Here is a 20,048-nt window from a genome sequence, read left to right on the forward strand (position 1 = left end):
GGGTTTGCCAGGGACGAGCGTTCCCCCCGGGGGCTCTCGCTGGGCTCTGGGGCTTGTTTTCACAGGACAGAGCTTACGGCTGGGTCATTGTGTGGTTATCGGGGATAATCCCCATGCTCTCTCTGTCTCCATCCCGTGCTGTGGCTCTGCTGCGCCCCGAGCCCTTGGCTCTTGCTTCCCCAGCGGGGCGCAGGGCGTGACGTGATGTTTGCTGGCCGAGATGCTTTTGGGGAGCGTGATTCTTGGCAGCCGGAGACCCACGGTACCGGGGCGGCCCCGTGCTCCCCCCGAGGGCAGGCACGTTTCCGAAATCTCCGCTCACTTCCTCATCCTGCCAGCTTGTGAGAAGATCCCATTTTTGGCTCAGCTTGGCTGGGACAGCACAGGCCGTGGCAGAAGCAGGGTGTTTGTTACGGGGAGCCCAAAAACAGAGCAGGGGAATAACTGTTTTCCCCTTTGGCTCGTCGTGAGAAGAGGGGAGATACTGCGAGTCCCTTCCCCGCCACTCCTGGGCTAGATGCATGCCGCTCCAGATGCCATCCGGCTTTTTGGGGACTGTCCCGCTTCGCCTTCGTAGCCTCTCACGCTCCAGACTTGGCGCAGCCACGATGGTGAGTCTGTCTTGAGGACGCTGAGCTTTGCCAGCACCCCGAACCCTTTCTTCCCTTTTCCCTGGGGTTTGTAGGGGAGAAAAAAGAAAAAAGAAAAAGGGGGGGGGGCAAGGTTTTACTTTGCCAGCAATCTGGGTTCACCCAGGCAAAGTTTCCTGCAGGGGAGGTTGTGGGTGCAGGGTGACCATGAACCCCAAGGCAGAACTAGCCCTGGCGCAGGGGGTTTGCCGGTGGGATGCCACGAAACGCCGTACGTTCTCCCCGAGCTGATGGTGACGGGAAAGCAGCCAGGATGAACTTAGGCTCCGCTCTAGCATCCGCAGCACCCACGGACGCAAGCGTGTCAGGTAAAAACGAGGGTTGGCTGTCGACCTGCAGTGTTTTTAAGCAGCTCAGCTCTCTTTTTCGAGGCTTGAAGTCACAATTTCTCTGCTGCAATAACAATAATACAGCTGAGACAGCCTTAGGAACGTGGCATCTCCGCTCCCAGGCGCGGAGGCAGCAGTTTGTGGGAAGACTCGAGCGACTCGAGCTCTGTGGCCACGTCCTCGCTCACAAACCGGGGTTACTGGTGTGTCTTTTGGCAGCGAAGCTCTTGGGGTACAGCCGGGGCGGCCTGCAGCACACGTAGCGCCTTTCCCATGTCCCGGCTGGAGCATCCAGGAGCGGTTGGGTCAATGACGCTGCTCTTCTCAACCAGCCGAGTGCTAAAAGCATCGTGGAGTGGCCAGTGCTGCCTGGGGCTAATTCTTCTTTTCTGCTTTCTATCCCAAAGCTTTTCCTTTCCATGGATACAGCAGAAATGGTGCTTAAACGCTGACGCTGCTCCACCTGAAGCCGTAACCTTCTCTGGGGACGAGCGAGTGCCACCGTCCCTCGGCCCCTTCGGCTTTGACGGCTCGTGGCGAGGCGCCCAGGACAGCGGTGAGCGTATGCCGGCACGAGAAAAGTGAGTCCTGTGCTCCGACGAAGCCATTGGGCCGATTGCAACAGCTCACCGGGAGCTGCCGGAGGCAAAAAGCACCCGGAGATGTTGTTGGGCTGGTTGGCGCTTGGACACGTGGCTGCTCCACGGAACGGCTGCGATTCCCCCAAAACTGATGCAGAAAAAGCATCTCCTTCCCCGTGGGATGGGGATAGGTCTCAGCCCGTCCCCACAGCATCACGAAACGCCTCTGGGGCTCCGTGCGTAGGGTGAGGATTCCCCCAACCCCTGCCCCGATCCAAGAAATCAAGGACACCCCAAACACCGCCAGCTCGGGACCATCCGGCCAGTTTTATTTCGGGTGCAGCCGCTGCGGCTCTTGGAGGTGTGGAGCAGCAGCGAGCGGCACGGCCGGAGCGCTTCCCGGGCAAACACCCAACGCGGCAGCCGCTCGCTGCAATCCCAAACCCCTCAAAAAAACCCCTCCGGAACCCCGGACGTAATTAAAAATGTAATTAAAAACCAAAACTGCATCGTGTGGGGTGCGCCAGCCGGGGCTCTGGAGTGGGGAGTCGCCGAGCATTGGCGAATTATCGGGAATAACCATCACCCGGCTCGGCCTCCTCGCCGCATCGCACGCAACCGCGCCGGGGCACGGCATCTCTAGCAAAATAGAAACCTCTGCAACTCATTTTGCTGCCTTTTTTTTTTTTTATGTGCGTATATATATATATAATATATATATAACCTTGTGATATTGGTAGTTAAGTCACCGGCGTAACGATGTCGGATACAAACAGCTCTAAGATCAAGAGTAAAAATGACAGGGTCCAGATTGTCTCCTCTTAGTCCCCTTGCCGCAGGCTCCGACGCAGTGACCAGCTCCGGCACACGCCTCGCCGCCCGGCTCGCCCGCTGCGGCATCCTGGCCGCTTGCCTTCTCCGCAGGGAACGAAGCTGATCCGCAGTGGGATGGAAGCGCTACAGCTTGGCGTGGCGGTGAAAGGCAGGCGCGTGCGGGGAGGCATAGGTGGGTTGGCTGTGCCACGTCGCCGCCGGGTAGAGCCGGTGCCGCAGTGAGCTCTCGTAGGACGCCGGGTAGTGCCCGGGGCCAGTCGCCAGCGGCCGGCACAGGTCGGAGGGCTGCGTGGAGGTGGCTACCAAAGGGCTGGGGAAAGCGGGGATGACGAAGGGGTTGACGGAGAGGGACGGTGCCACCGGCACGCCCTGGGTTTTGAGGTGCTCCAGCGGGCTGCCGAAGCTCGCCGGGAAATGCAGCATCGCTCCCTTGTAAACGTCCGGGGCTTGCGGCAGCGCCGCGGCGTAGCCAGGGCTGGCCACCACCGCCTTGGGTTTGGCCAGCCCTTGCTGGCCCCCGGGTGAGCCGGCGCCCGTGTCCCTGCCGTCGGCCTCCTTGACGAAGGGGGAGACGGCGCGTAACTTCGCGCCGGGGCCAAAAGCCGCCGCCGCCTCCTCCTCCCGGCCGCGCTTGCCCCTCGGCGCGGCGGGGGCGAAGCCGGCCCCGGGGGGCACCCAGCAGGCTTTGACGGCGGTGCGGGCGGCCCCTCGCCGGCTTTCCCCGCTCCACGACTGTGCCGCTTTGCTCCGCAGGTCTTGGGGCTGCTCCGGCTCTTCGGATCGCGCCGGGAAGGTGGAAGGTGGCTCCAAAAAATCCTTCAAGCTGGAGAAATACCCCCAGAGGGGATGGCAGCTGACGGGCTTCAGCACCTCGTTGCGGTAGGCGTGGAAGCAGCCGGTGAAGACGGTGGGTGCCGGACCCCCCTCCTCAGCCCGTGGGCAGGGCTGGCTGTCTCTCCCGCCGGGGGACGCGCTGGGGATGGGTCCCGCCTCGCTCCCCACGCTCGGAGCCGTATCCTGAGCTCCCGCCGGCTCCGGGCTCCGCTGCTCATCGAGGTGGGGGCCGGTAGCCGGCCGGGGGGGCTCGGGGCTGGGGCCGAGGCCAGCGTCGCTTGCCGGCCGCCGGCCCTCGGGGCAGTGGCGTTTGTGGCAGTGCAAGGACTCCGCCTTGCTCACCTGGGCCAGCAGCTTCTTCTTGGCCAGCGGAGACATGATGGGGTGGTTGCCTTTGGAGTAGAAGCTGGAGAAAAGGCGCTTGTAGGTTTCGGTGTGGGTCCTGCAGGCGCCGGGACACCCCCCCGAGGGGCTCGGGGTCGGGACGGCCGGGCTGGAGCCCCCCTCCGCCGCCCGGCCCCGCTCCGGGGCGTCCCTCGCGTCCTCCGGGCCGGCTCCCGCCTCCGGCTTCGCCTTGTCCAGAGGCATCTGCAAGCGAAGGGGGATTTTGGGGTGGGGGTGCCGGGCTCTGCCGCATCCCCGTGCCGGGGCGCCGGCCCCCTCCCCATCTTTGGCTGCCCTCACGCCCTCCTCTTTTCCCACCCAGCCGCGTCCCTCCTTGCTCTTCCCCGGACACCCCAACGGCGAGGGGCGGACGCGGGGGGCTGGCGCGGGGTTCCGGGGCTGCTCCCAAAACTGGAGCTGCCTCAGCCAGGCTCTGAGGAGGGGCTGGGGGGGCCGCGCACCTGCTCCCGGCCCTTCTCCTTCTTGGCCCTCTTGCTCTTCTCGCCCGTCTCGGCGCCCTTGGAGACCTTGTACTGCTTGCGGGGCTTGCTGGGGGGCAGAGGCTTGTCGTCCTCCCCCTTGAGATGCCGCACGTACGGGAGGACTAGCCTGCGGGCGGGTGGGCGGCAGTGAGAACCGGCGCCGGGAGGGGAAACTGAGGCACGGAGCGAGACCCCCCCCCCCCCCCCACCGCCTCGTCCCTTACCTCTCGTAGTGCCGCCGGGTGCAGGTGGCCGCGCTGGTGCTGCCGGGGCTGCCCCCCAGCTCGTCGTAGACGTTTTTCCAGAGCCGTCGGCCTGTTACCTGCGGTGGGAGGGATGGGTTAGCCCCCCCCCCGGCACCCAGGGGCCGTCCCGGCACCCGTGGGATATCCTGGCACCCAGGGGCTGGCACCCGTGGGATATCCCGGCACCTGTGGGCCATCCCGGCACCCAGGGGCTGGCACCCGTGGGATATCCCGGCACCCAGGGGCTGGCACCCGTGGGATATCCCGGCACCCGTGGGCCATCCCGGCACCCGTGGGCCATCCCGGCACCCAGGGGCTGGCACCCGTGGGCCATCCCGGCACCCAGGGGCTGGCACCCGTGGGCCATCCCAGCATCCAGGGGCCGTCCCGGCACCCGTGGGCCATCCCGGCACCCGTGGGCCATCCCAGCACCCATGGGATATCCCAGCACCCGTGGGCCATCCCAGCACCCATGGGATATCCCGGCACCCATGGGCCATCCCGGCACCCAGGGGCCAGCACCCGTGGGCCGTCCCGGCACCCGTGGGCCATCCCGGCACCCATGGGATATCCCAGCACCCAGGAGCCATCCCGGCACCCGTGGGATATCCCGGCACCCAGGGAACGGCGTCGCTTACCAGCTCGTAGGCTCCCAGTTTTTCCACAGCTTTGTAGATCTTCCAGAGGTTAACTGGAAAGAAAGAGATGCCGAGGGTCAGGGGGACGCGGCGCTGCCACGGCTGCCGGCGGCTCCTCCGGCCCCGGCGAGGGACGTACTCTGCTTGAAGCCGAGGTGGGGGATCCTCTCGATGGGCGTGTGGCGGTCCTTCATGAACTTGTAGAGGCTGACGAGGAAGGCTTCCTCCTCCTCCTTCTCCCCGCCCGTCGTCGCTTCTTCCGCCGGCTTCTCCCGCTCGCAGCCATCCTCCGGGATGGGAGCCTCCTGCGGGATACGGGGCGGGTGAGAAGGAGCCGAAGGGGAAACTGAGGCAGCCCCTCGCCAGCTCCGGGCGTGCTTTGCAACCCGAAAGTATTTAACGAGCCCGCGGGTTCGTTAGCCGGCAGCCTGGGCCGCCGGCCAAGTTGGTCAAAGCGCTGGAACCGTGCGAGAACACGAGGAACGGCTTCCAGGAAAACAGACGGGCAGAAATTCATCCTCCCCCCGCCCTGCTCCGCCGCCGCCTTTCTCAGCTAAAAATGTTTCTCGTTTGTTTGTTCTACATTTTCCGGAGTTATAAAACTTGTTGCTATTTTTGGGCAAAGCAGCTGCTCGGCTCCCGAGTACTTTATTTTTTTTTTTTTTTTTAAAAATTCTTCTTCTTCTTTCTATTCTTTTAACCGCTTGTGACAGACGCGGTATTTTAACGGCTGAACTATTTTGAGGCTTTTTGGTTTTTTTTAAAAATAAAAAGCCGCCGCGGGGAGGTAAAAGCGGCGGGGGTCCAGCGCGGGAAAACCCACCCCCTCCCTCCGTCACCTTAAAAAAATAATTAGAAAAATTAGAAAGCGTTGAGGGGGGAGCCTCATTTCCCCAAATAAGCGGGGGGGGGGTGTCAGCATCCCCCCTCCCCAAAAAAAAAAAATAACGCCAGGGCGCGGCACTCACCGCCGGTTTGGCGGCGGGGGGCTCTTGGGGGTCTCGTCGCTGCGGTGGGTTGTCGTCCATGGAGGTGTGTGGGGGGGGAGTCGTCTTTGATGTTTTTTTTTTTTTTAGGAGGGGTCCTGCAAGGCAAAATTGGGGGGGACACCCCAAAAATTAATGGGTAAATTGGGATGATTTGGGCCACGGCGTCGCCCGTCAGGCACCGAAATCGGCCGGTCGGCCGATTTCGGTGCCTGACGGGCGACGCCGTGGCCTGAAGCTGCTCTTTGGGTGCTTCCCCCCACCCCAAATTTAGGGCTCGGTCCCCCCCTCGACACCCCAACCCCCCCGCCCACGATTTTGGGGGAGAACCCTGGCAAAACGGGATGAAAAAAGGCGCTGCCAAGCAGGGGCCCCCGCTCCCTTCCGTGCCCCCCCCGGCTCCCACGCGAGACCCCCGCCGGTGCCCCCCCCCCCCCCCCCCGCCCCGCTTCCCCACGCCGCTCCCGATCCCGCTCACCCGCCGCCGCCGCGCCATGTGACTGCGCCGCCACGCCCCCTCCCCGCCTATTGGCTAGCGCCCTCCACGCCCCCTCCTCCTATTGGCCAGCGGGGCTGCTCGTCCCCCGGGGGGGCGCAGGGCATGCTGGGAATTGTAGTCCCGCCGCGGCCGCGCTGCCGCCGGGCTTCCATGCGTGTGCGGGCGTCTACATGTGTGTTCATACGTGCGCGTGTAGCTCCACGCGTGTGCATGTAGGGTCCTGCGTCTCGGGGGCGGCGGGTATGTGCGCGGGAGGGGGAGGGGCGCGCCAGCGAGGGGCACACGCGTGGGGTAGATGCGCGTGCACGCGTGGCCCAGGCGTGTTCGTGGAGGCCGGCGGACGCCAACATGCGTGTGCATGTGAGCGCGCGCGAGTACAGGCGCCCGCGGCTGAGCCCAGACGCGTGGGCCCCTCTGCGGGGCGGGCACACGCGTGTGCCCGCGCACAGGCCGCCGGCGAGCGCACGCGTGTGGGTTACGTGTAGGGCTGCGCGCGTGTGCCGGCGGGCACGCGCGCGTGCAGCTACCCTGCGCGGGCAGCAGGTGCACGTGAAGGACACGTGTGTGCGTGCGCGCGCGCGCGTACGGGCTCCTGCGTGTGCCAGCCGTGATTTCACCGGCTCAGATTTGGTTCCCGGCACTGCGAGCGCGGCGAAGGCGCTGACGTGATTTCTCCCTTTCTGGTATCTCTACGAAAACGCAGGAAACTGGGGGGGGGGGGGGGGGGCCGATGACAGCCGCGGGGCTTTTGGGGTGAAAAGCGGCCGATTTGGGGCTAAACAACTCAAGCTGGCGCGAACAAGCTGCGTTACGCGAACGCCGGCGGCGGGCGAGCTTCGCGCCGGGCGATTTTTGGGGTGGTTGAAGGCGACGGCTGGGCTGTAACGACGCGTTTAACGCGCTCATAATTAACGGCGCTTTCGCGGAGCGGAGCGGGGGGGGCGGCACTTTCCCGGCGCTCTCGAGAAACCGCAGCATCGCTCCGCGAAAGCTGGGCCGGAGCGGGCTGAGAGCGGGCAAAACTCATCCCACCCAGCGCTCCGCCGCGCTTCCCACCGCCCGCCGACCCCTCGGCGCTCCTTCGGCCTCGTTATACCCGCATCACCCCGCTGACCCCCGTTTTTCCCTCCTTTAGGCCCAAATTGCCGGTGAGCGGGCGTCGCGGCGTCGCCGGCCGCCCTGAGCGTGGCGGAGGTTGGAGCGTCACGGCTAGGAATAGCGCGGGAGCGACGCCAAGCCATTACGGCGGGTGAGTAATGGGTTGAAGTCATCCCTTTCCCGGCCCGCGCCGCCGCCGGGAGTGAAAATAACCCCCTTACATCACCCACCGGCGGGCGAAGGGACCCGCCGGGGCTGGGGTGGGAGAAGGGGTTTGGGGTTGGGTGCGGATGGTGACGGGCGAAGGCGTCCCCGCGGGGTTGCGCCGGGTTCCCCCCCCCCCCCGCACCCCTTTTTTTTTCCGTAGTTTTGGGGATTTTGGGTTTCCCGGGCCTTGCTGCCGTGGCATGCGCCGAGTGCGGCCGGTCTCAGCTCGGCGGCGGCGGGATGGGGCGAGGCGGGGGGTGGCGAGGCGGGGTTGACGCGGAGCTCGTGGCGGGCGACGGGACCCCCCCCCCCCCCCCCCCCCCACGCCGCCCCGGACCCCCGGTACTCACCGGCTCAGGAGGCGAAGGCCGGGCGGCTCATCGGCACGGCCGGAGGAAGAGCTCTGTGGTTTCTGGTGTTACGGTACCGGGGCTGACGGGCTGGGGGATGAGTCATCCCCACTCAGGGAAGTGGCGTGTGCGTGTGCGTGTGTGAGTGTGTGTTTGCGTGTGCGATTGACTCTTTCGTTACCGGAACGGCCGGGCTTTTTGGGGTTCTCACCCAGAGGCAGCCCAGCACCGCGCTGAATGACTGTGTCGGACTTTCCAGCCCGAGCCCCTCCCGGGGCTGGCGGCGCGGCCGCGGTGCCACCCGGCTCCCCGGGCTCTGGGGACGCGGCCGGGTCCCGGTGGCCGGGATGCTCGTGGCATCGTGGTCCTGGGTCCCCCGCTGAGGGTGGCTTTGCTGGGCACCATCCTGCAAACGGGGACGGAGCCACCAGTGTCCCCGGGACTGGGCACCATCCTGGAAACGGGGACGGAGCCACCAGTTGTCCCCGGGACTGGGCACCATCCTGGAAATGGGGACGGAGCCACTGGTTTCACTGGGACTGGGCACCATCCTGGAAACGGGGACGGAGCCGCCAGTGTCCCCGGGACTGGGCACCATCCTGGAAACGGGGACGGAGCCACCGGTGTCCCCAGGACTGGGCACCGTCCTGCAAACGGGGACAGGGTCACCGGTGTCCCCGGGACTGGGCACTGTCCTGGAAACGGGGACGGAGCCACCGGTGTCCCTGGGACTGGGCACCATCCTGCAAACGGGGACGGAGCCACCAGTGTCCCCGGGACTGGGCACTGTCCTGGAAACGGGGACGGAGCCACCGGTGTCCCCTGGGGACTGGGCACCATCCTGCAAACAGGGACGGAGCCACCAGTGTCCCCCAGGACTGGGCACCATCCTGCAAACGGGGACAGGGTCACCGGTGTCCCCGGGACTGGGCACTGTCCTGGAAACGGGGGACGGAGCCACCGGTGTCCCTGGGACTGGGGACCATCCTGCAAATGGGGATGGAGCCACTGGTGTCCCCGGGACTGGGGACCATCCTGCAAATGGGGATGGAGCCACCGGTGTCCCTGGGACTGGGCACCATCCTGCAAACGGGGATGGAGCCACCGGTGTCCCCGGGACAGGCATCATCCCACAAACAGGGACCAAGCCACCGGTGTCCCTGGGACTGGGCGTCATCCCACAAACGGGGACGGAGTCCCCAGCATTGCTCGGGCGCTGGGCACCACTTTCCGGGGACACCGTCCCTTGTCCCCAGCTTGGGCATCCCAGTCCCACGGGACCGAAGCCACCCGTAAGTGGGGGACAGTTGGGGCTGGGACCTGGGGGCTGCTGGAGAGCACCCATGGGTGCTCAACCCCATAGCCCCCCGCCCCCCCCCCCCCCCCCCCCCCAATCCCCCCTCCGCTGCCGGCTTGTGAAAGAGCCCCGAAAAAAAAAAAAAATCCCCCAGTGACTCATTTTGGGCCAACAGCCGGAGAAAGCAGAAGCGGGGGGAGGTCAGAGGGGGCATCTGCCTCCTGTCCCCCCCTCCGGGGCTAGAAAAGGGGCGAAGGAACCCGCGGGTGACATTATCCCTTTCGTTCCAGGAATGCGCCCGCCTTCCACTTAATAATACTGTGATTTAATGAAAAAGGGCAAAAAACCAACAACAACAAAAAAAACCACTTGGGTTTCTATTCCCGGCTCCGGTTTCTATTCGAGCAGAACTGGCGGGGTCTGAAGCTTGGGGGGGGGGGGGGGGGGCAGGGTCCCCTGCCTCAGTTTCCCCGGCCACGACGGCGGCTGCGTGTGTGGTCCAGCTGCCGGGACTCACCGCCAACTCTGCTCGCCTGGCTGGGAATAGATTGGATTTCAGGCTCCCCGGGGGGGAGCTGAGCACCCCTGGGGTGGGATCCCACCAGGATCCAGCAGGAGCCGAGGAAAGCTTCTCCCCGAGGCGGGGCGGGGGGTGTGGGGGTTATTTTTTAATCCCGTGGAAGAGGTGCTGGAGGAAAAGGGGGGTGGTTGGGGTGAGAGCGATCGGTGGGGGGACAGCGGCCGTCGGCGCTTTGAAAGGTGTCAGGGCTCAGCCAGCGTGCAAAGCCCCGTGCCGGCCTCTGCCCGAGGGGGGGGGAAAGGAGGAGACGGAAAAGGGGGAAGGAGGAAAAGGAGGAGGAGGAGAAGGAAAAGGAGAAGGAGAAGGAAAAGGGGAGAAAGAAAAGGAGAAGGGGAAGGAAAAGGGGAGAAAGAAAAGGAGAAGGGGAAGGCATAGGGGGAAGGAGGAGAAGGAGGAGGAGAAGGAAAACGGGAGAAAGAAAAGGAGAAGGGGAAGGGGGAAGGAATAGGGGAAGAAGGAGAAGGAGAAGGAAAAAGAGAAGGGGAAGGAAAAAGAGAAGAAGAAAAAGGAGGAGGAGAAGAAGGGGAAGGAAAAGGGGAAGAAGGAAGAGGAGAAGAAGGGGAAGAAGGAAAAGGAGAAGGAAAAGGGGAAGAAGGAAGAGGAGAAGGAGAAGGAGAAGGAAAAGGGGAAGAAGGAAAAGGAGGAGGAAAAAAGCCAAAAAAATGAAAGCCCGGCTGCTGGGGCCGGCGCTGGGCTGGTGGCACCCGCACCCCTTTGGGGCACAAGATATGGGGCGAGGGCTCGGCACCTCATGGGGGCCGGGGGGGCTGTGGGGGGGTGGGAATCGCCAGCACCCTCCTCCCCGCGTTAATCCCATTGGGTGCTGGTATAGAGACGCAGCTCTATTCCGAAGCCTGACGCTTTAAATTATGAATATAAATTAATTACCCCATGATTAACCGATGTAATCACGGGGAAAACGGCCTCCTCGGGGAGCGCACGTGAGCTGAGCCCCCCCAGCACCGGGGAGAAGCTGCGCCCACGCCGGCACGGGGGGGTTCAGTATTTAGGAGGTAAAAAGCACCTTGATTTAGGGCAGCAGCGGATGGGTTTGGGTGCTGCTGCTGCAGCACCCTGGCTGCTGGCGGGGGTGGCTTTGGGTGTCCCCCATCCAGAGGGGGCTGCAAAACGGGGTGCCAGCCGCGGTACCAACCCCTGACCCCCCGCCCCCTCTGCAAGGCGGTGCCAGGGCTGAACACCAGCCTGGGGTGGGGGGGCCTTCCCAGGGCGAGGTAATTAGTGGGACACTAATAAGGCTTAACGAGGTCACCTGGGCTGTCCCAGCACCTGTGGGACCTGTTTAAGCTCAGCCCAGGCAGGGATGCTCTGGCTGCTCGCGTGGGGATGCGCGGATCCATGGGGGCTGTGCGGATCCGTGGGGCTGTGCGCCTACGCGAGCGCCCGGGACCGTAAAGGACCGTGCATCTGCAGAGGGACGCCCCGGGACCCCCGTGCGCCCCTGCACGTGGTTTTGGCAGGGGTGCGGGCAGCACCGTGGGCTTTAGCGAGGGTGCGAGGGGTGCGGGCAGCGCCTCTGGCTGAGCACGAAGCCTTTGGTCCCCCCATCCTGAAAGCACCCAAGGGTGGGATGCGACAGGCGTTGGAGCGAAGCGGCTCCTTGTTGTCACCTCCATCTCGTGGCACATCCTGCGCGATCCGGGGCAGCGCTCAGCCCCTTCCTGCCCGCGGAGGAAGGAGAGCGAAGGCGCTCGGTGGAGGAGCTCGAGCCCAGCCGCCCCGGTTTTCTCTGCATGGAGGCGGCCTCATGGCTTTTCTCCGACGGCTTTTTGGCTTTTCGGAAAAGAAGAAGCCGCCGCGGCGGTACGAGCACATCAGGTGGGACGTCGACCCCGAGGAGGCCTGGCTGGTGCTGGGCGAGCTGGGCGACGGCGCCTTCGGCAAGGTCTTTAAGGTAGGAGAGCACCCCAAAACACCGCCGGTGCCCTGAGGGTTTTGCAAATTTCTTTTTTCGGTGCTGCCTTGCATCGCGTGGCTTCCGGCGTGCGAGAAGCCAAAAAGCCTCCGACCAGCCCCAGGTTTCTCGCAGAGGGCGGCAGGGTCCTCGCCTGGTCCTCAGCCCGGCCCTTGGCACGGGCAGAGCCAGCGGCTGCTGGAGCCGGCCCGTTCGTTTGCCCCCTCGGTTGGCGCGCGGGGGTTGAGACGGGGATGTTTTTCTCTGAAACCACGGTGCAGCGCCTGAGCCTGACAGGAAACCCAAATTTGCTGCTTGTCAGACCCGTGGCGGCAGCCGCCTTCCGGCGCTGGTGGCAGATGGCAGCGATGGTCCAGGTCCCGGCTGCCTTTGCCTTGGCCAAACCCATTCCTTTTTCTCCCTCCGGCTTTTTTGGGGCAGCTCCGCGCCCCCGCATCGCTCGTCGGATGGGGTTTCGCTGTGGAACCACCCAAAGGCCCTTGGGCGGGGGTTTGCTGAGCCCCCCCGTGCCGATGCTCGCTGTGGCTGTGCCCGTAGGAACGCTCTTGCATCCGTGGGAGGCTGTAGCTTGCTGGAGGGTTTTGGGATACAGCGGGACGCTCCAGGATCCATGCACAGGGTGGTACGGCCACACTGGAGCCACCTGCACATCGCCCCGTGCACGGGGTGGCTGCGCATCCCTCTCCTTCCTGGCTCCGGTGACAGCGAGGTCCCCGCCTCTGGCCTCGGCGTTCGGCTCGGCGCCGCTGAGCACCCGGCGAGGGATGCGACAGGGCCAAGCTTCCCCCTCGCCGAAAACTGTGGGGCTGCCCCTTTGGTACCCCGCGAAACCTCTGCCCCCAGGCGCAGAACAAGGTGACGGGGGCGTTGGCGGCCGCCAAGGTGATCGACACCCCGAGCGAGGAGGAGCTGGAGGACTACGTGGTGGAGATCGAGATCTTGGCTTGCTGCGACCACCCCAACATCACCAAGCTGCTGGATGCGCTCTACTGGGACGGGCGGCTCTGGGTGAGCTGCGGAGGGTGCTGGTCCCCCCAACCCCGGGTGTGAACCGGGGTCCCACCGCCATCTCGGGGCTGGGGGACTGCGTCCGGAGGGGACGTTTGCAGACCAGGGTGGGAAACCTTGACCACGTGCTCTTCCTGCAGATCCTGGTGGAGTTTTGTCCCGGAGGGGCCGTGGATGCAGCGATCTTGGGTAAATAAATGTTTTTTTTTCCGGCTGGCATGTGGCTGTCGGAGGGTTTGGGGTGGGATTGCCAAATTTCGTGGTGCGGATGGGAGTCCTGGGCTTGTGCAGCATCTCCAGGAGGAAGGATGAGTTGGGGTGCATCTTCCTCTGGGTACCCCCCCAAATTTGCGGGGCGGGTGCCGGGCAGGAGGCATCGTTAGCGGCAGGGGTTCGTTTGTGCTAACGGCAGAGCTGGAGAAAGGGCTGACAGAGGAGCAGATCCGAGTGGCTTGCAAGCAGCTGCTGCTGGCGCTGCAGTACCTGCACGGCTGCAAGATCATCCACAGGGATGTGAAGGCTGGCAACGTCCTGCTCACCCTCGATGGGGACATCAAGCTGGGTGAGTCCCGGGGGAATCGGGGCCCCGGGGGGCAGAGGGAGGCCGGGAGGGAAGTCCCAGGGATGCTTTGCTCTAGGGATCCTCTCTAACTGCCTCTCTGCTCTGCAGCCGATTTTGGCGTCTCGGCCAAAAACTCCAGCACCATCCAGCGCCGGGTGTCCTTCATCGGCACGCCGTACTGGTAGGTGTGGGGCAGGAATCCCTGGGGATGGTGGGATTTGGGAGGGTAGGCAGGCGGGCTGGGGGACCCGGGTATCCCGCTCCTCTTGTGCATGCTCGCAACCGGCTCCTCGACACCAGGAGCAGCTCAAGAAACCAGATCTTTCCTCCTGCAGCCAATGCCGGCTCCAGGGTGGGCTTCTCAGTAGCATGAGGCTATGTATGGAGAGGACACGTGGCGTGCTGGTGGGTGCAAGCCCTCCTGGGGTAGCGTTGGAGGAGTTGGGGTCGAATCTCGCCTCTTCTGCCTGTAGGGTTGTCTCTGGAGGGGATGGCACCTGGGTTTGGTTTCAGGGGGAGATTGTAGCCCCCGGCCCAGGGCAGGCTGGACCTCTTCCCCCCTCTCCCACGCGCAGGATGGCGCCAGAGGTCGTGCAGTGCGAGACGTCCAAGGAGAACCCCTACGGCTACAAGGCTGACATCTGGTCACTGGGCATCACGCTGATCGAGATGGCTGAGATGGACCCCCCCTACCACGAGCTGAACCCCCTCCGGGTGCTGCTGAAGATCGCCAAGTCCCAGCCGCCCACGCTGCGTCACCCCAAGAGGTGGTGAGTGCCTGCATGGAGACGTCACCCCCAACGCCCGTGACGGTGGGAGAAGTTGTCCCATGCTCAAAGCTCCTGCTCGAAGCCATGTCTGGGCAGCTGGGGTGGGCTCTCGGACAAGAAGTGATGCTGGTCGTGATTGCTCCAAGCCCAGCTCAGAGGTGGCTCCACGGGTTTCCCATCACACCGCCTTTGCCCGCAGAAGGTGACAGAGGTGGGCAGCACCGAGGTGGGGACCTCCTGCCAAGGTGCTGGCAGAGCCCAAGTGTCCCTAGCATCACTCCAAGCTCTGCGGGGTCCACAGTGGGCGTGACGGGGAGCTTCTGGCCCTGTGCTTACAGGGACCATCCCACAGGTCTGAAGACTTCAAGGACTTCCTGAGGAAATCCTTGGAGAAGAGCCCTGAGGCGCGGTGGTCGGCCAGCCAGCTCCTGCAGGTGGGTAGCACCCATTGCCACCTGCCCGGGGTGGTGGGACCCATCACCAGTGCTGGCCCTGCTCACCTCCCTCACTCCCACCCAGCACCCCTTTGTGGCGGGCATCTCTGACAAGCGGCCGCTGCGGGAGCTGGTGGCTGAAGCCCGGGCTGATGTGCTGGAGGAAGAGGATGAGGAGGAAGGTCCGGTCCCCTTGGTGCGTGAGTAGCGGCCGGCTGGGGTGTAAGATCCCTCCAACCCTTTCCATGAGTTCGCTGAGCCTCACCTCTCCCCGTTGTCCACCCCACAGCCTGGGCAGGAGCCTGGAGAGTCCTCCTGCCCCCCGACACCGGGGTCCCCCCTGGAGCACCAACCCCCGGGCGCTGCAGCGAGAGTCGGCGAGGAGCTGGGCGTCCCATCCGATGTCCAGGCGGTGGCAGAGCCCAGGACCAAGAGAGCGTCCGACTTCTTGAAGCAAATGAGGAGGAGGTCTTCGCCTGAGCCCGTGGGCTCCATGAGGCTCCCTGCGAAGAAGCCGTCTGAGTTTCTGAAGCTGATGCGGCGCAGGTCTTTTTTTGGAGGGCTGAAGTCCCAAGAAACAGCTAAGGAGCCGCACAGGGCAGAGCCGAGTGGGTTGGAGATTGCAGCGCTGGATGCTCCTCAAGGGACATCAGCCCCAGCAGAAGCAGGAGGAGAAGTTCAAGGGTGTCGAGAGGAGGAGACCGGCCCTCTGGGGACCCCCTGCAACGTGGCCGAGCTCCCCTTGGGGCCACAGCAGGCAGGAGACCTTGCTGAACTGCAAGAGCTGCAGGCAGAACAGGATGGAGCCAAGGCAGAGCCCCAGGAGGAGAGCCAACGTGCTGCTGCATCACCGGTGGCCGAAACGCCCGCGGAGGCACAGCTTGTAGCCCAACCGAGCCCCGTTTCGACACCCAAAAGCGATACAGAAAAGGAGTCGGGCAGAGACCCTACCTGTAACTCGCTGGCCCTGCCCGCACCCGCAGACGGGGACTGGCGCAGAGCTTTGGCCGTGGGGCGGCTGCTGGCAGCCCTGGACCTGGGGGCCACGGGGACCAAAACCCAGAGCCCCAAGGCGCTGGCAGAGCATCAGCACCGGGTTACTTGGTCGCTGCCAGACCTGAAGGCTGAGGTTGGCTCTGCTGGAGCTGACGATGGCCTTGGGAAGGATGGTGATGGAGCAGGGAGGGCACCCATGGGACCTGAGGGTGCTGGAGAGCCTGGGGAGGCTGAGCTGGTGGGGGAGAGGGTGCCACGGGGTGAAGAATCGCTGACGTCCAGTGTGACAGAGGCGGCGGCGGTGGGGCCAGATGTCCTCAAGGGGTGGCAGGAGCCTCCAGCCGGGCTGGGAGAGGCCGGAGAGGGGAACAACGGGAAGAGAACCTCAGCTGTGTGCGAGTCCATCGCTGACCCCCCTGGGCCTGGTTGAGCGGGAGGTGGGGAGGAACGAGGAGGAAGGCACGGACAACGCTGAAACTGGGGTGGAAACATCTCCCGAGGAAGCCCTGGTGCCAAGAGAAGTGACACTGGAAGGGGGTGTTGTGAAAGGGTGTTTGGTTGGAGATGGTAAACCAGCGGGAGATGCAGCCAGCCCGGGGGAAGTGATGCTGGCAGGAGAGGAACCGGGGGCAGCCCCTGCAGCGTGTGCAGGAGAGGGACCTGCAAGTGAGGAGGCCCAAAATACAGCAAAGGAGTCGTCCCCTGTGGAGATCCTGGGGCCTGTTGAAGAAGAACCAGAAGAGAAAGCAGAAAACAGCCCCAGAGACAACCAGCCAGGAGCTGCTCATGGGAATGGCTGGAAAGGACAAGATGGAAATGATGGCGAGCTTGGAGAAGACAGGGTGCAGGTTGCTCCAGCTCCTGAAGGGCCATCAAGGGGTGGTCCTGGAGAGGAGGAGGGTGGCTTGGAGCGTCACAGAGCAGAGCCAGAGCCCCAGGAGGCCCTTGGTGGACATCCAAAGGCCACAAAGACTGTGAGCTTTCACGTTGCCCTTGTCCGCACCTCTTCCCAGGCGCAGGCAGCGTGGGAAGTAGGGAACACACCAGATCCATCCGTCACGTCGAAGCAAGGAGAGGAGCCGTCCCCTGTGGAAAACCCTGCAGCTGTACAAGGTCCGAGCGCCATCCCTGCAGCAGCGCAGCCTTTCCCCTCTCCTGCGGAAGCCCAGCAGGTGAGAAGCGCGGAGGTAACATGGCCATGTGAAGCTGCCCCCCCCCTTGCATGGGCTCCCATGTTGGGTTTACGTAGTTTTGGGACAGCTGAGCTTCAAACCATTGCTCCCGGTTGCAGGAACCTGCCTTGCTCCAAAGGACGGTTAAGAAAACCCGGAGGTTTGTGGTGGATGGGGAGGAGGTGAGCGTGACGACCGCCAGGACCGTTGACAAGGCTGGGGCGAGGGATGAGATGGTGCGCTCGGCTCGGTGAGCGATGCTGGTAGTGGAGGGGCCACCAGGCATCTTCCACCCCATTCTGGGTGAGGAGGACCAGGGGCAGAGGGGAGAGGGAGGATGGGTCTGTGGGGCTCTGCGCAAAGCACAAGTACTTGACCTTACTTTAGGACAAGAGGAAATGGGCTCCAGCTGCACCAGGGGAGGTTTAGGTTGGATATTAGGAAAAATTTCTTCACGGAAAGGGTAGTCAAGCATTGGACCAGGCTGCCCAGAGAGGGGGTGGAGTCCCCATCCCTGGAGGTGTTCAAAAAACGGGCAGACGTGGCACTCTGGGACATGGCTTAGTCTACTCTACCCTTGATTGGTTTCATTGGTTTAGTGTGGACTTGGTAATGTTAGGTTAATGGTTGGACTGGATGATCTTAAAGGTCTTTTCCAACCTAAACGATTCCATGATTCTATGACCTCCAGGCTTGGAAAACCCATCTGCCCCCCGGGCGGGGTCTGCTCCCGCAGGAGAGCATGAGCAAGGCTTTCCCTGCATCCTCAGGGCTGTGCAGTAGGGACAGATGAGGAACCCAAACGTTGCCCAGCCCCATATCTGGTGTGTCCAGCAGCTACCTTAAGGAAAGAAGAGGGGAAGATCTTCTCCCATAAGCTCTCACGTCACCCAGGGAGAGTAGGAAAGGATGAAGGGGGAGATGGAGGGGCAGCAATATCAGCTGAGCTTGGGAGCGTGGCCACCACGGACCCAACTGGCGTCCCATCTTCCTTCTTGCTGGAGAAAGTCTTCTCCATGATGTTGCACCAGGGCTGAGCTGCTCCCCTCCTTTAGCCACCTACAAGTCAGCCATCCTGGGAGACAGAGGTGCCTCCAGGGACACCTTCATCCCCCTCTCACCCCGATTCCCCAAACCTTTAGGCGCCAGGAGCTGCGCGAGCTGCGAGTGCTGCAGAAGGAAGAGCAGCGAGCTCAGAGCCAGCTGGAGCAGAAGTTTCACCAGCAGCGGGAGCAGATGTTCCGTCACATCGAGCAGGAGATGACGGTAACCGGACCATCGTCCCTTGGTGCCGTGATACGGTCAGAGAGGGATGCGAGGGGACACTGGGGTCCCACTGCGGGAGATGCCAGGGTCTGGGAGGGGGTTTGGTTGCTTTGGTGGCCACGTCTGGTCCCTGCAGCCCCATTAACCATATCTGCATGGCAGAGCAAGAAGGGGTTTTACGACCGGGAGGTGGAGAGCTCGGAGCGGTGCTACCGGCAGCTGAAGGAGCGCCAGGAGCTCGAGTACACGGCGAGGCTGCAAGACGAGGCCAAGCGCCTCAAGTCCCTCCAGGAGAAGGACTGCAGGAGGAGGATGCAAGAGCTGAAGGGTGATGCGAGAGAGGTGAGGGGTCGGCAGCGCTGGCTGTGCCACCCGGAGCCTGGGGCCCATCTGCCCGGGGTGCTGGGATGAAGCCCCTTCATTGCTCGCCGCAGGAGCAGCGGTTCCTGCAGCAGCAGCAGGAGGAACTCAACGCAGCCCTGCAGAGGGTCGTCCAGGAGCACAAGAAGAAGATGACATCCATCGACTGGGAGTGCATCAACAAGATCCATAGCCTCAGGAGAGGTGGGCTGGGCTGGGCGGAGGAGGAGGATGGAGGGTTCGTGGGGAGGGGAGCCAGGGGTTTGGCTGGGGGTTTTTTGGAGGTGGTCACGGTGCCACGGTCTTGCCCGGCAGCCCGCGAGTCGGTGGTGTGGAGCATGGAGCAAGGGCACCTGCAGGAGAAGTACCAGCTCTTCAGGCAGCAGGTGAAGGAGCAGCACGCGCTGCAGAGGCAGCAGCTCCGCAAGCGCCATGAGAAGGTGAGGTGGGAACCGCCGGCGATGCTCCCCCAGCCCTGCGGGCTCCCAGCCCCTCTCCTGGCTCACCCTCCTGCCCCCTCCCCAGGAGCTGGAGAGGATGAAGCGCTTCCACCAGCTCTTGCTGGAGGATCTGAGGAGCCAGCAGGCACAGGAGCGGGCTCAGCTGCTGAAAAACCAGCGCTGCGATGCCAAAATCCGCCTGGCCCTCTTCAAGGACAACCTGAAGATCCAGGAGGCTACTGGGGCCAAGCAGAGGGAGAGGGCCAAGCAGGTACGAGGAGCTGTCTGGGGCCAACGAGGTTCCCCAGCACAAAGTATGGGGAAATTCCCTGAAAAGCTGTAAGCGACGGCTTTTGGGGAATGGGAGGGTGACGTGGGCTGTCCCCCGCCGCAGTTCATGCAGCAGGAGGAGAGGCGGCAGCGAGCAGAGGCGCAGCAGCAGCAGGAGCAGCAGGCGCAGCAGCTGCAGCAGTTGCAGCAGCAGCAGGCTGAGAGTCTGGCGGAGCTGGAGCAGATGCAGGTACTGGGGAGCACTGCAGAACTGTCCACCCCAGGGCAGGGGGGCTTCCTGCACCCCTGCTACCTCTCCTCGAGCACCTTCCTTCCCATCTCCACCTCCCCTCTCGCAGAGCGAGAAGATGCACCTCTTGGCAGAGCAGGAGAGGAGGCAGCTGGGGCGGCTGGACCAGGAGCACGCCATGGAGCTCGGCGAGTGGAAGCAGCGGCTGGCTGCCCGCAAGGAGGTGAGTGCTCCTTCAGCCCAAAGCCATCCCCTCCCCGTCACGGCCCAGCTCGTGGGATGCGACAGAGGGCCGCTCACCCCGCCGCAAGCCCCCGTGACACGGGGTACGGGGAGCCGGCAGCACCGCTTTTCTTCTCTAGATGCTGGAGGAGGAACTGGGGAACTCGCTGCCGGTGCAGCGGCGAGGAGGGCTGCACGGCACCCACAGCAGCAACAGGATCACCCGCTTCTTCCACCTCCCCTCCTGACGCTACGCAGCAGATTACTGGCGAGCAAAGGGGCAGGCAGCTGCCTGGGGACCAGTCCCCCGGCTCTCCTGGGAGACAGGACTGAAGGATCGGGAGGGCAACGCGAGGTGCAGCTGCCCCGGG

General features: G+C 64.0%; 2 protein-coding genes across 2 annotated transcripts; one reads left to right on the forward strand and one right to left on the reverse strand.

Moving 5' to 3' along the window:
* Positions 1–2,517: 2,517 nt before the first annotated feature.
* Positions 2,518–5,210, reverse strand: ARID5A (AT-rich interaction domain 5A). The gene is made up of 5 exons (XM_075724130.1): positions 5,117–5,210; positions 4,978–5,030; positions 4,319–4,416; positions 4,074–4,221; positions 2,518–3,816 (listed from the first exon to the last, which is right to left on the reverse strand). Exons 1-5 carry the CDS (start codon positions 5,169–5,171, stop codon positions 2,518–2,520), a joined length of 1,653 nt encoding a protein of 550 aa, XP_075580245.1. The 5' UTR covers positions 5,172–5,210.
* Positions 5,211–11,759: 6,549 nt separating this feature from the next.
* On the forward strand, positions 11,760–19,925 carry LOC104028961 (STE20-like serine/threonine-protein kinase). Its single transcript, XM_075724142.1, is given in 20 exon segments — positions 11,760–11,906; positions 12,771–12,935; positions 13,076–13,124; positions 13,348–13,497; positions 13,606–13,678; positions 14,073–14,267; positions 14,620–14,701; positions 14,787–14,897; positions 14,991–16,109; positions 16,111–16,869; positions 16,989–17,119; positions 18,012–18,135; positions 18,298–18,485; positions 18,487–18,526; positions 18,528–18,699; positions 18,811–18,935; positions 19,021–19,206; positions 19,330–19,455; positions 19,565–19,678; positions 19,818–19,925. Coding segments are annotated over 20 exon segments (4,164 nt in total).
* The last annotated feature ends 123 nt before the right edge of the window (positions 19,926–20,048 follow it).

Source organism: Pelecanus crispus, chromosome 21 (genome assembly GCF_030463565.1).
Source record: "Pelecanus crispus isolate bPelCri1 chromosome 21, bPelCri1.pri, whole genome shotgun sequence".
Lineage (NCBI taxonomy): Eukaryota > Metazoa > Chordata > Aves > Pelecaniformes > Pelecanidae > Pelecanus > Pelecanus crispus.

Excerpts from the sequence above, each read along its gene's own strand:
- ARID5A (XM_075724130.1), bottom strand. The coding sequence starts at position 5,171 with ATGAAGGACCGCCACACGCCCATCGAGAGGATCCCCCACCTCGGCTTC. Across the intron at positions 4,222-4,318 it reads ACCCGGCGGCACTACGAGAG|GCTAGTCCTCCCGTACGTGC; the intron begins GTAAGGGACGAG and ends ACCCGCCCGCAG. Across the intron at positions 3,817-4,073 it reads AGGAGAAGGGCCGGGAGCAG|ATGCCTCTGGACAAGGCGAA; the intron begins GTGCGCGGCCCC and ends CTTCGCTTGCAG.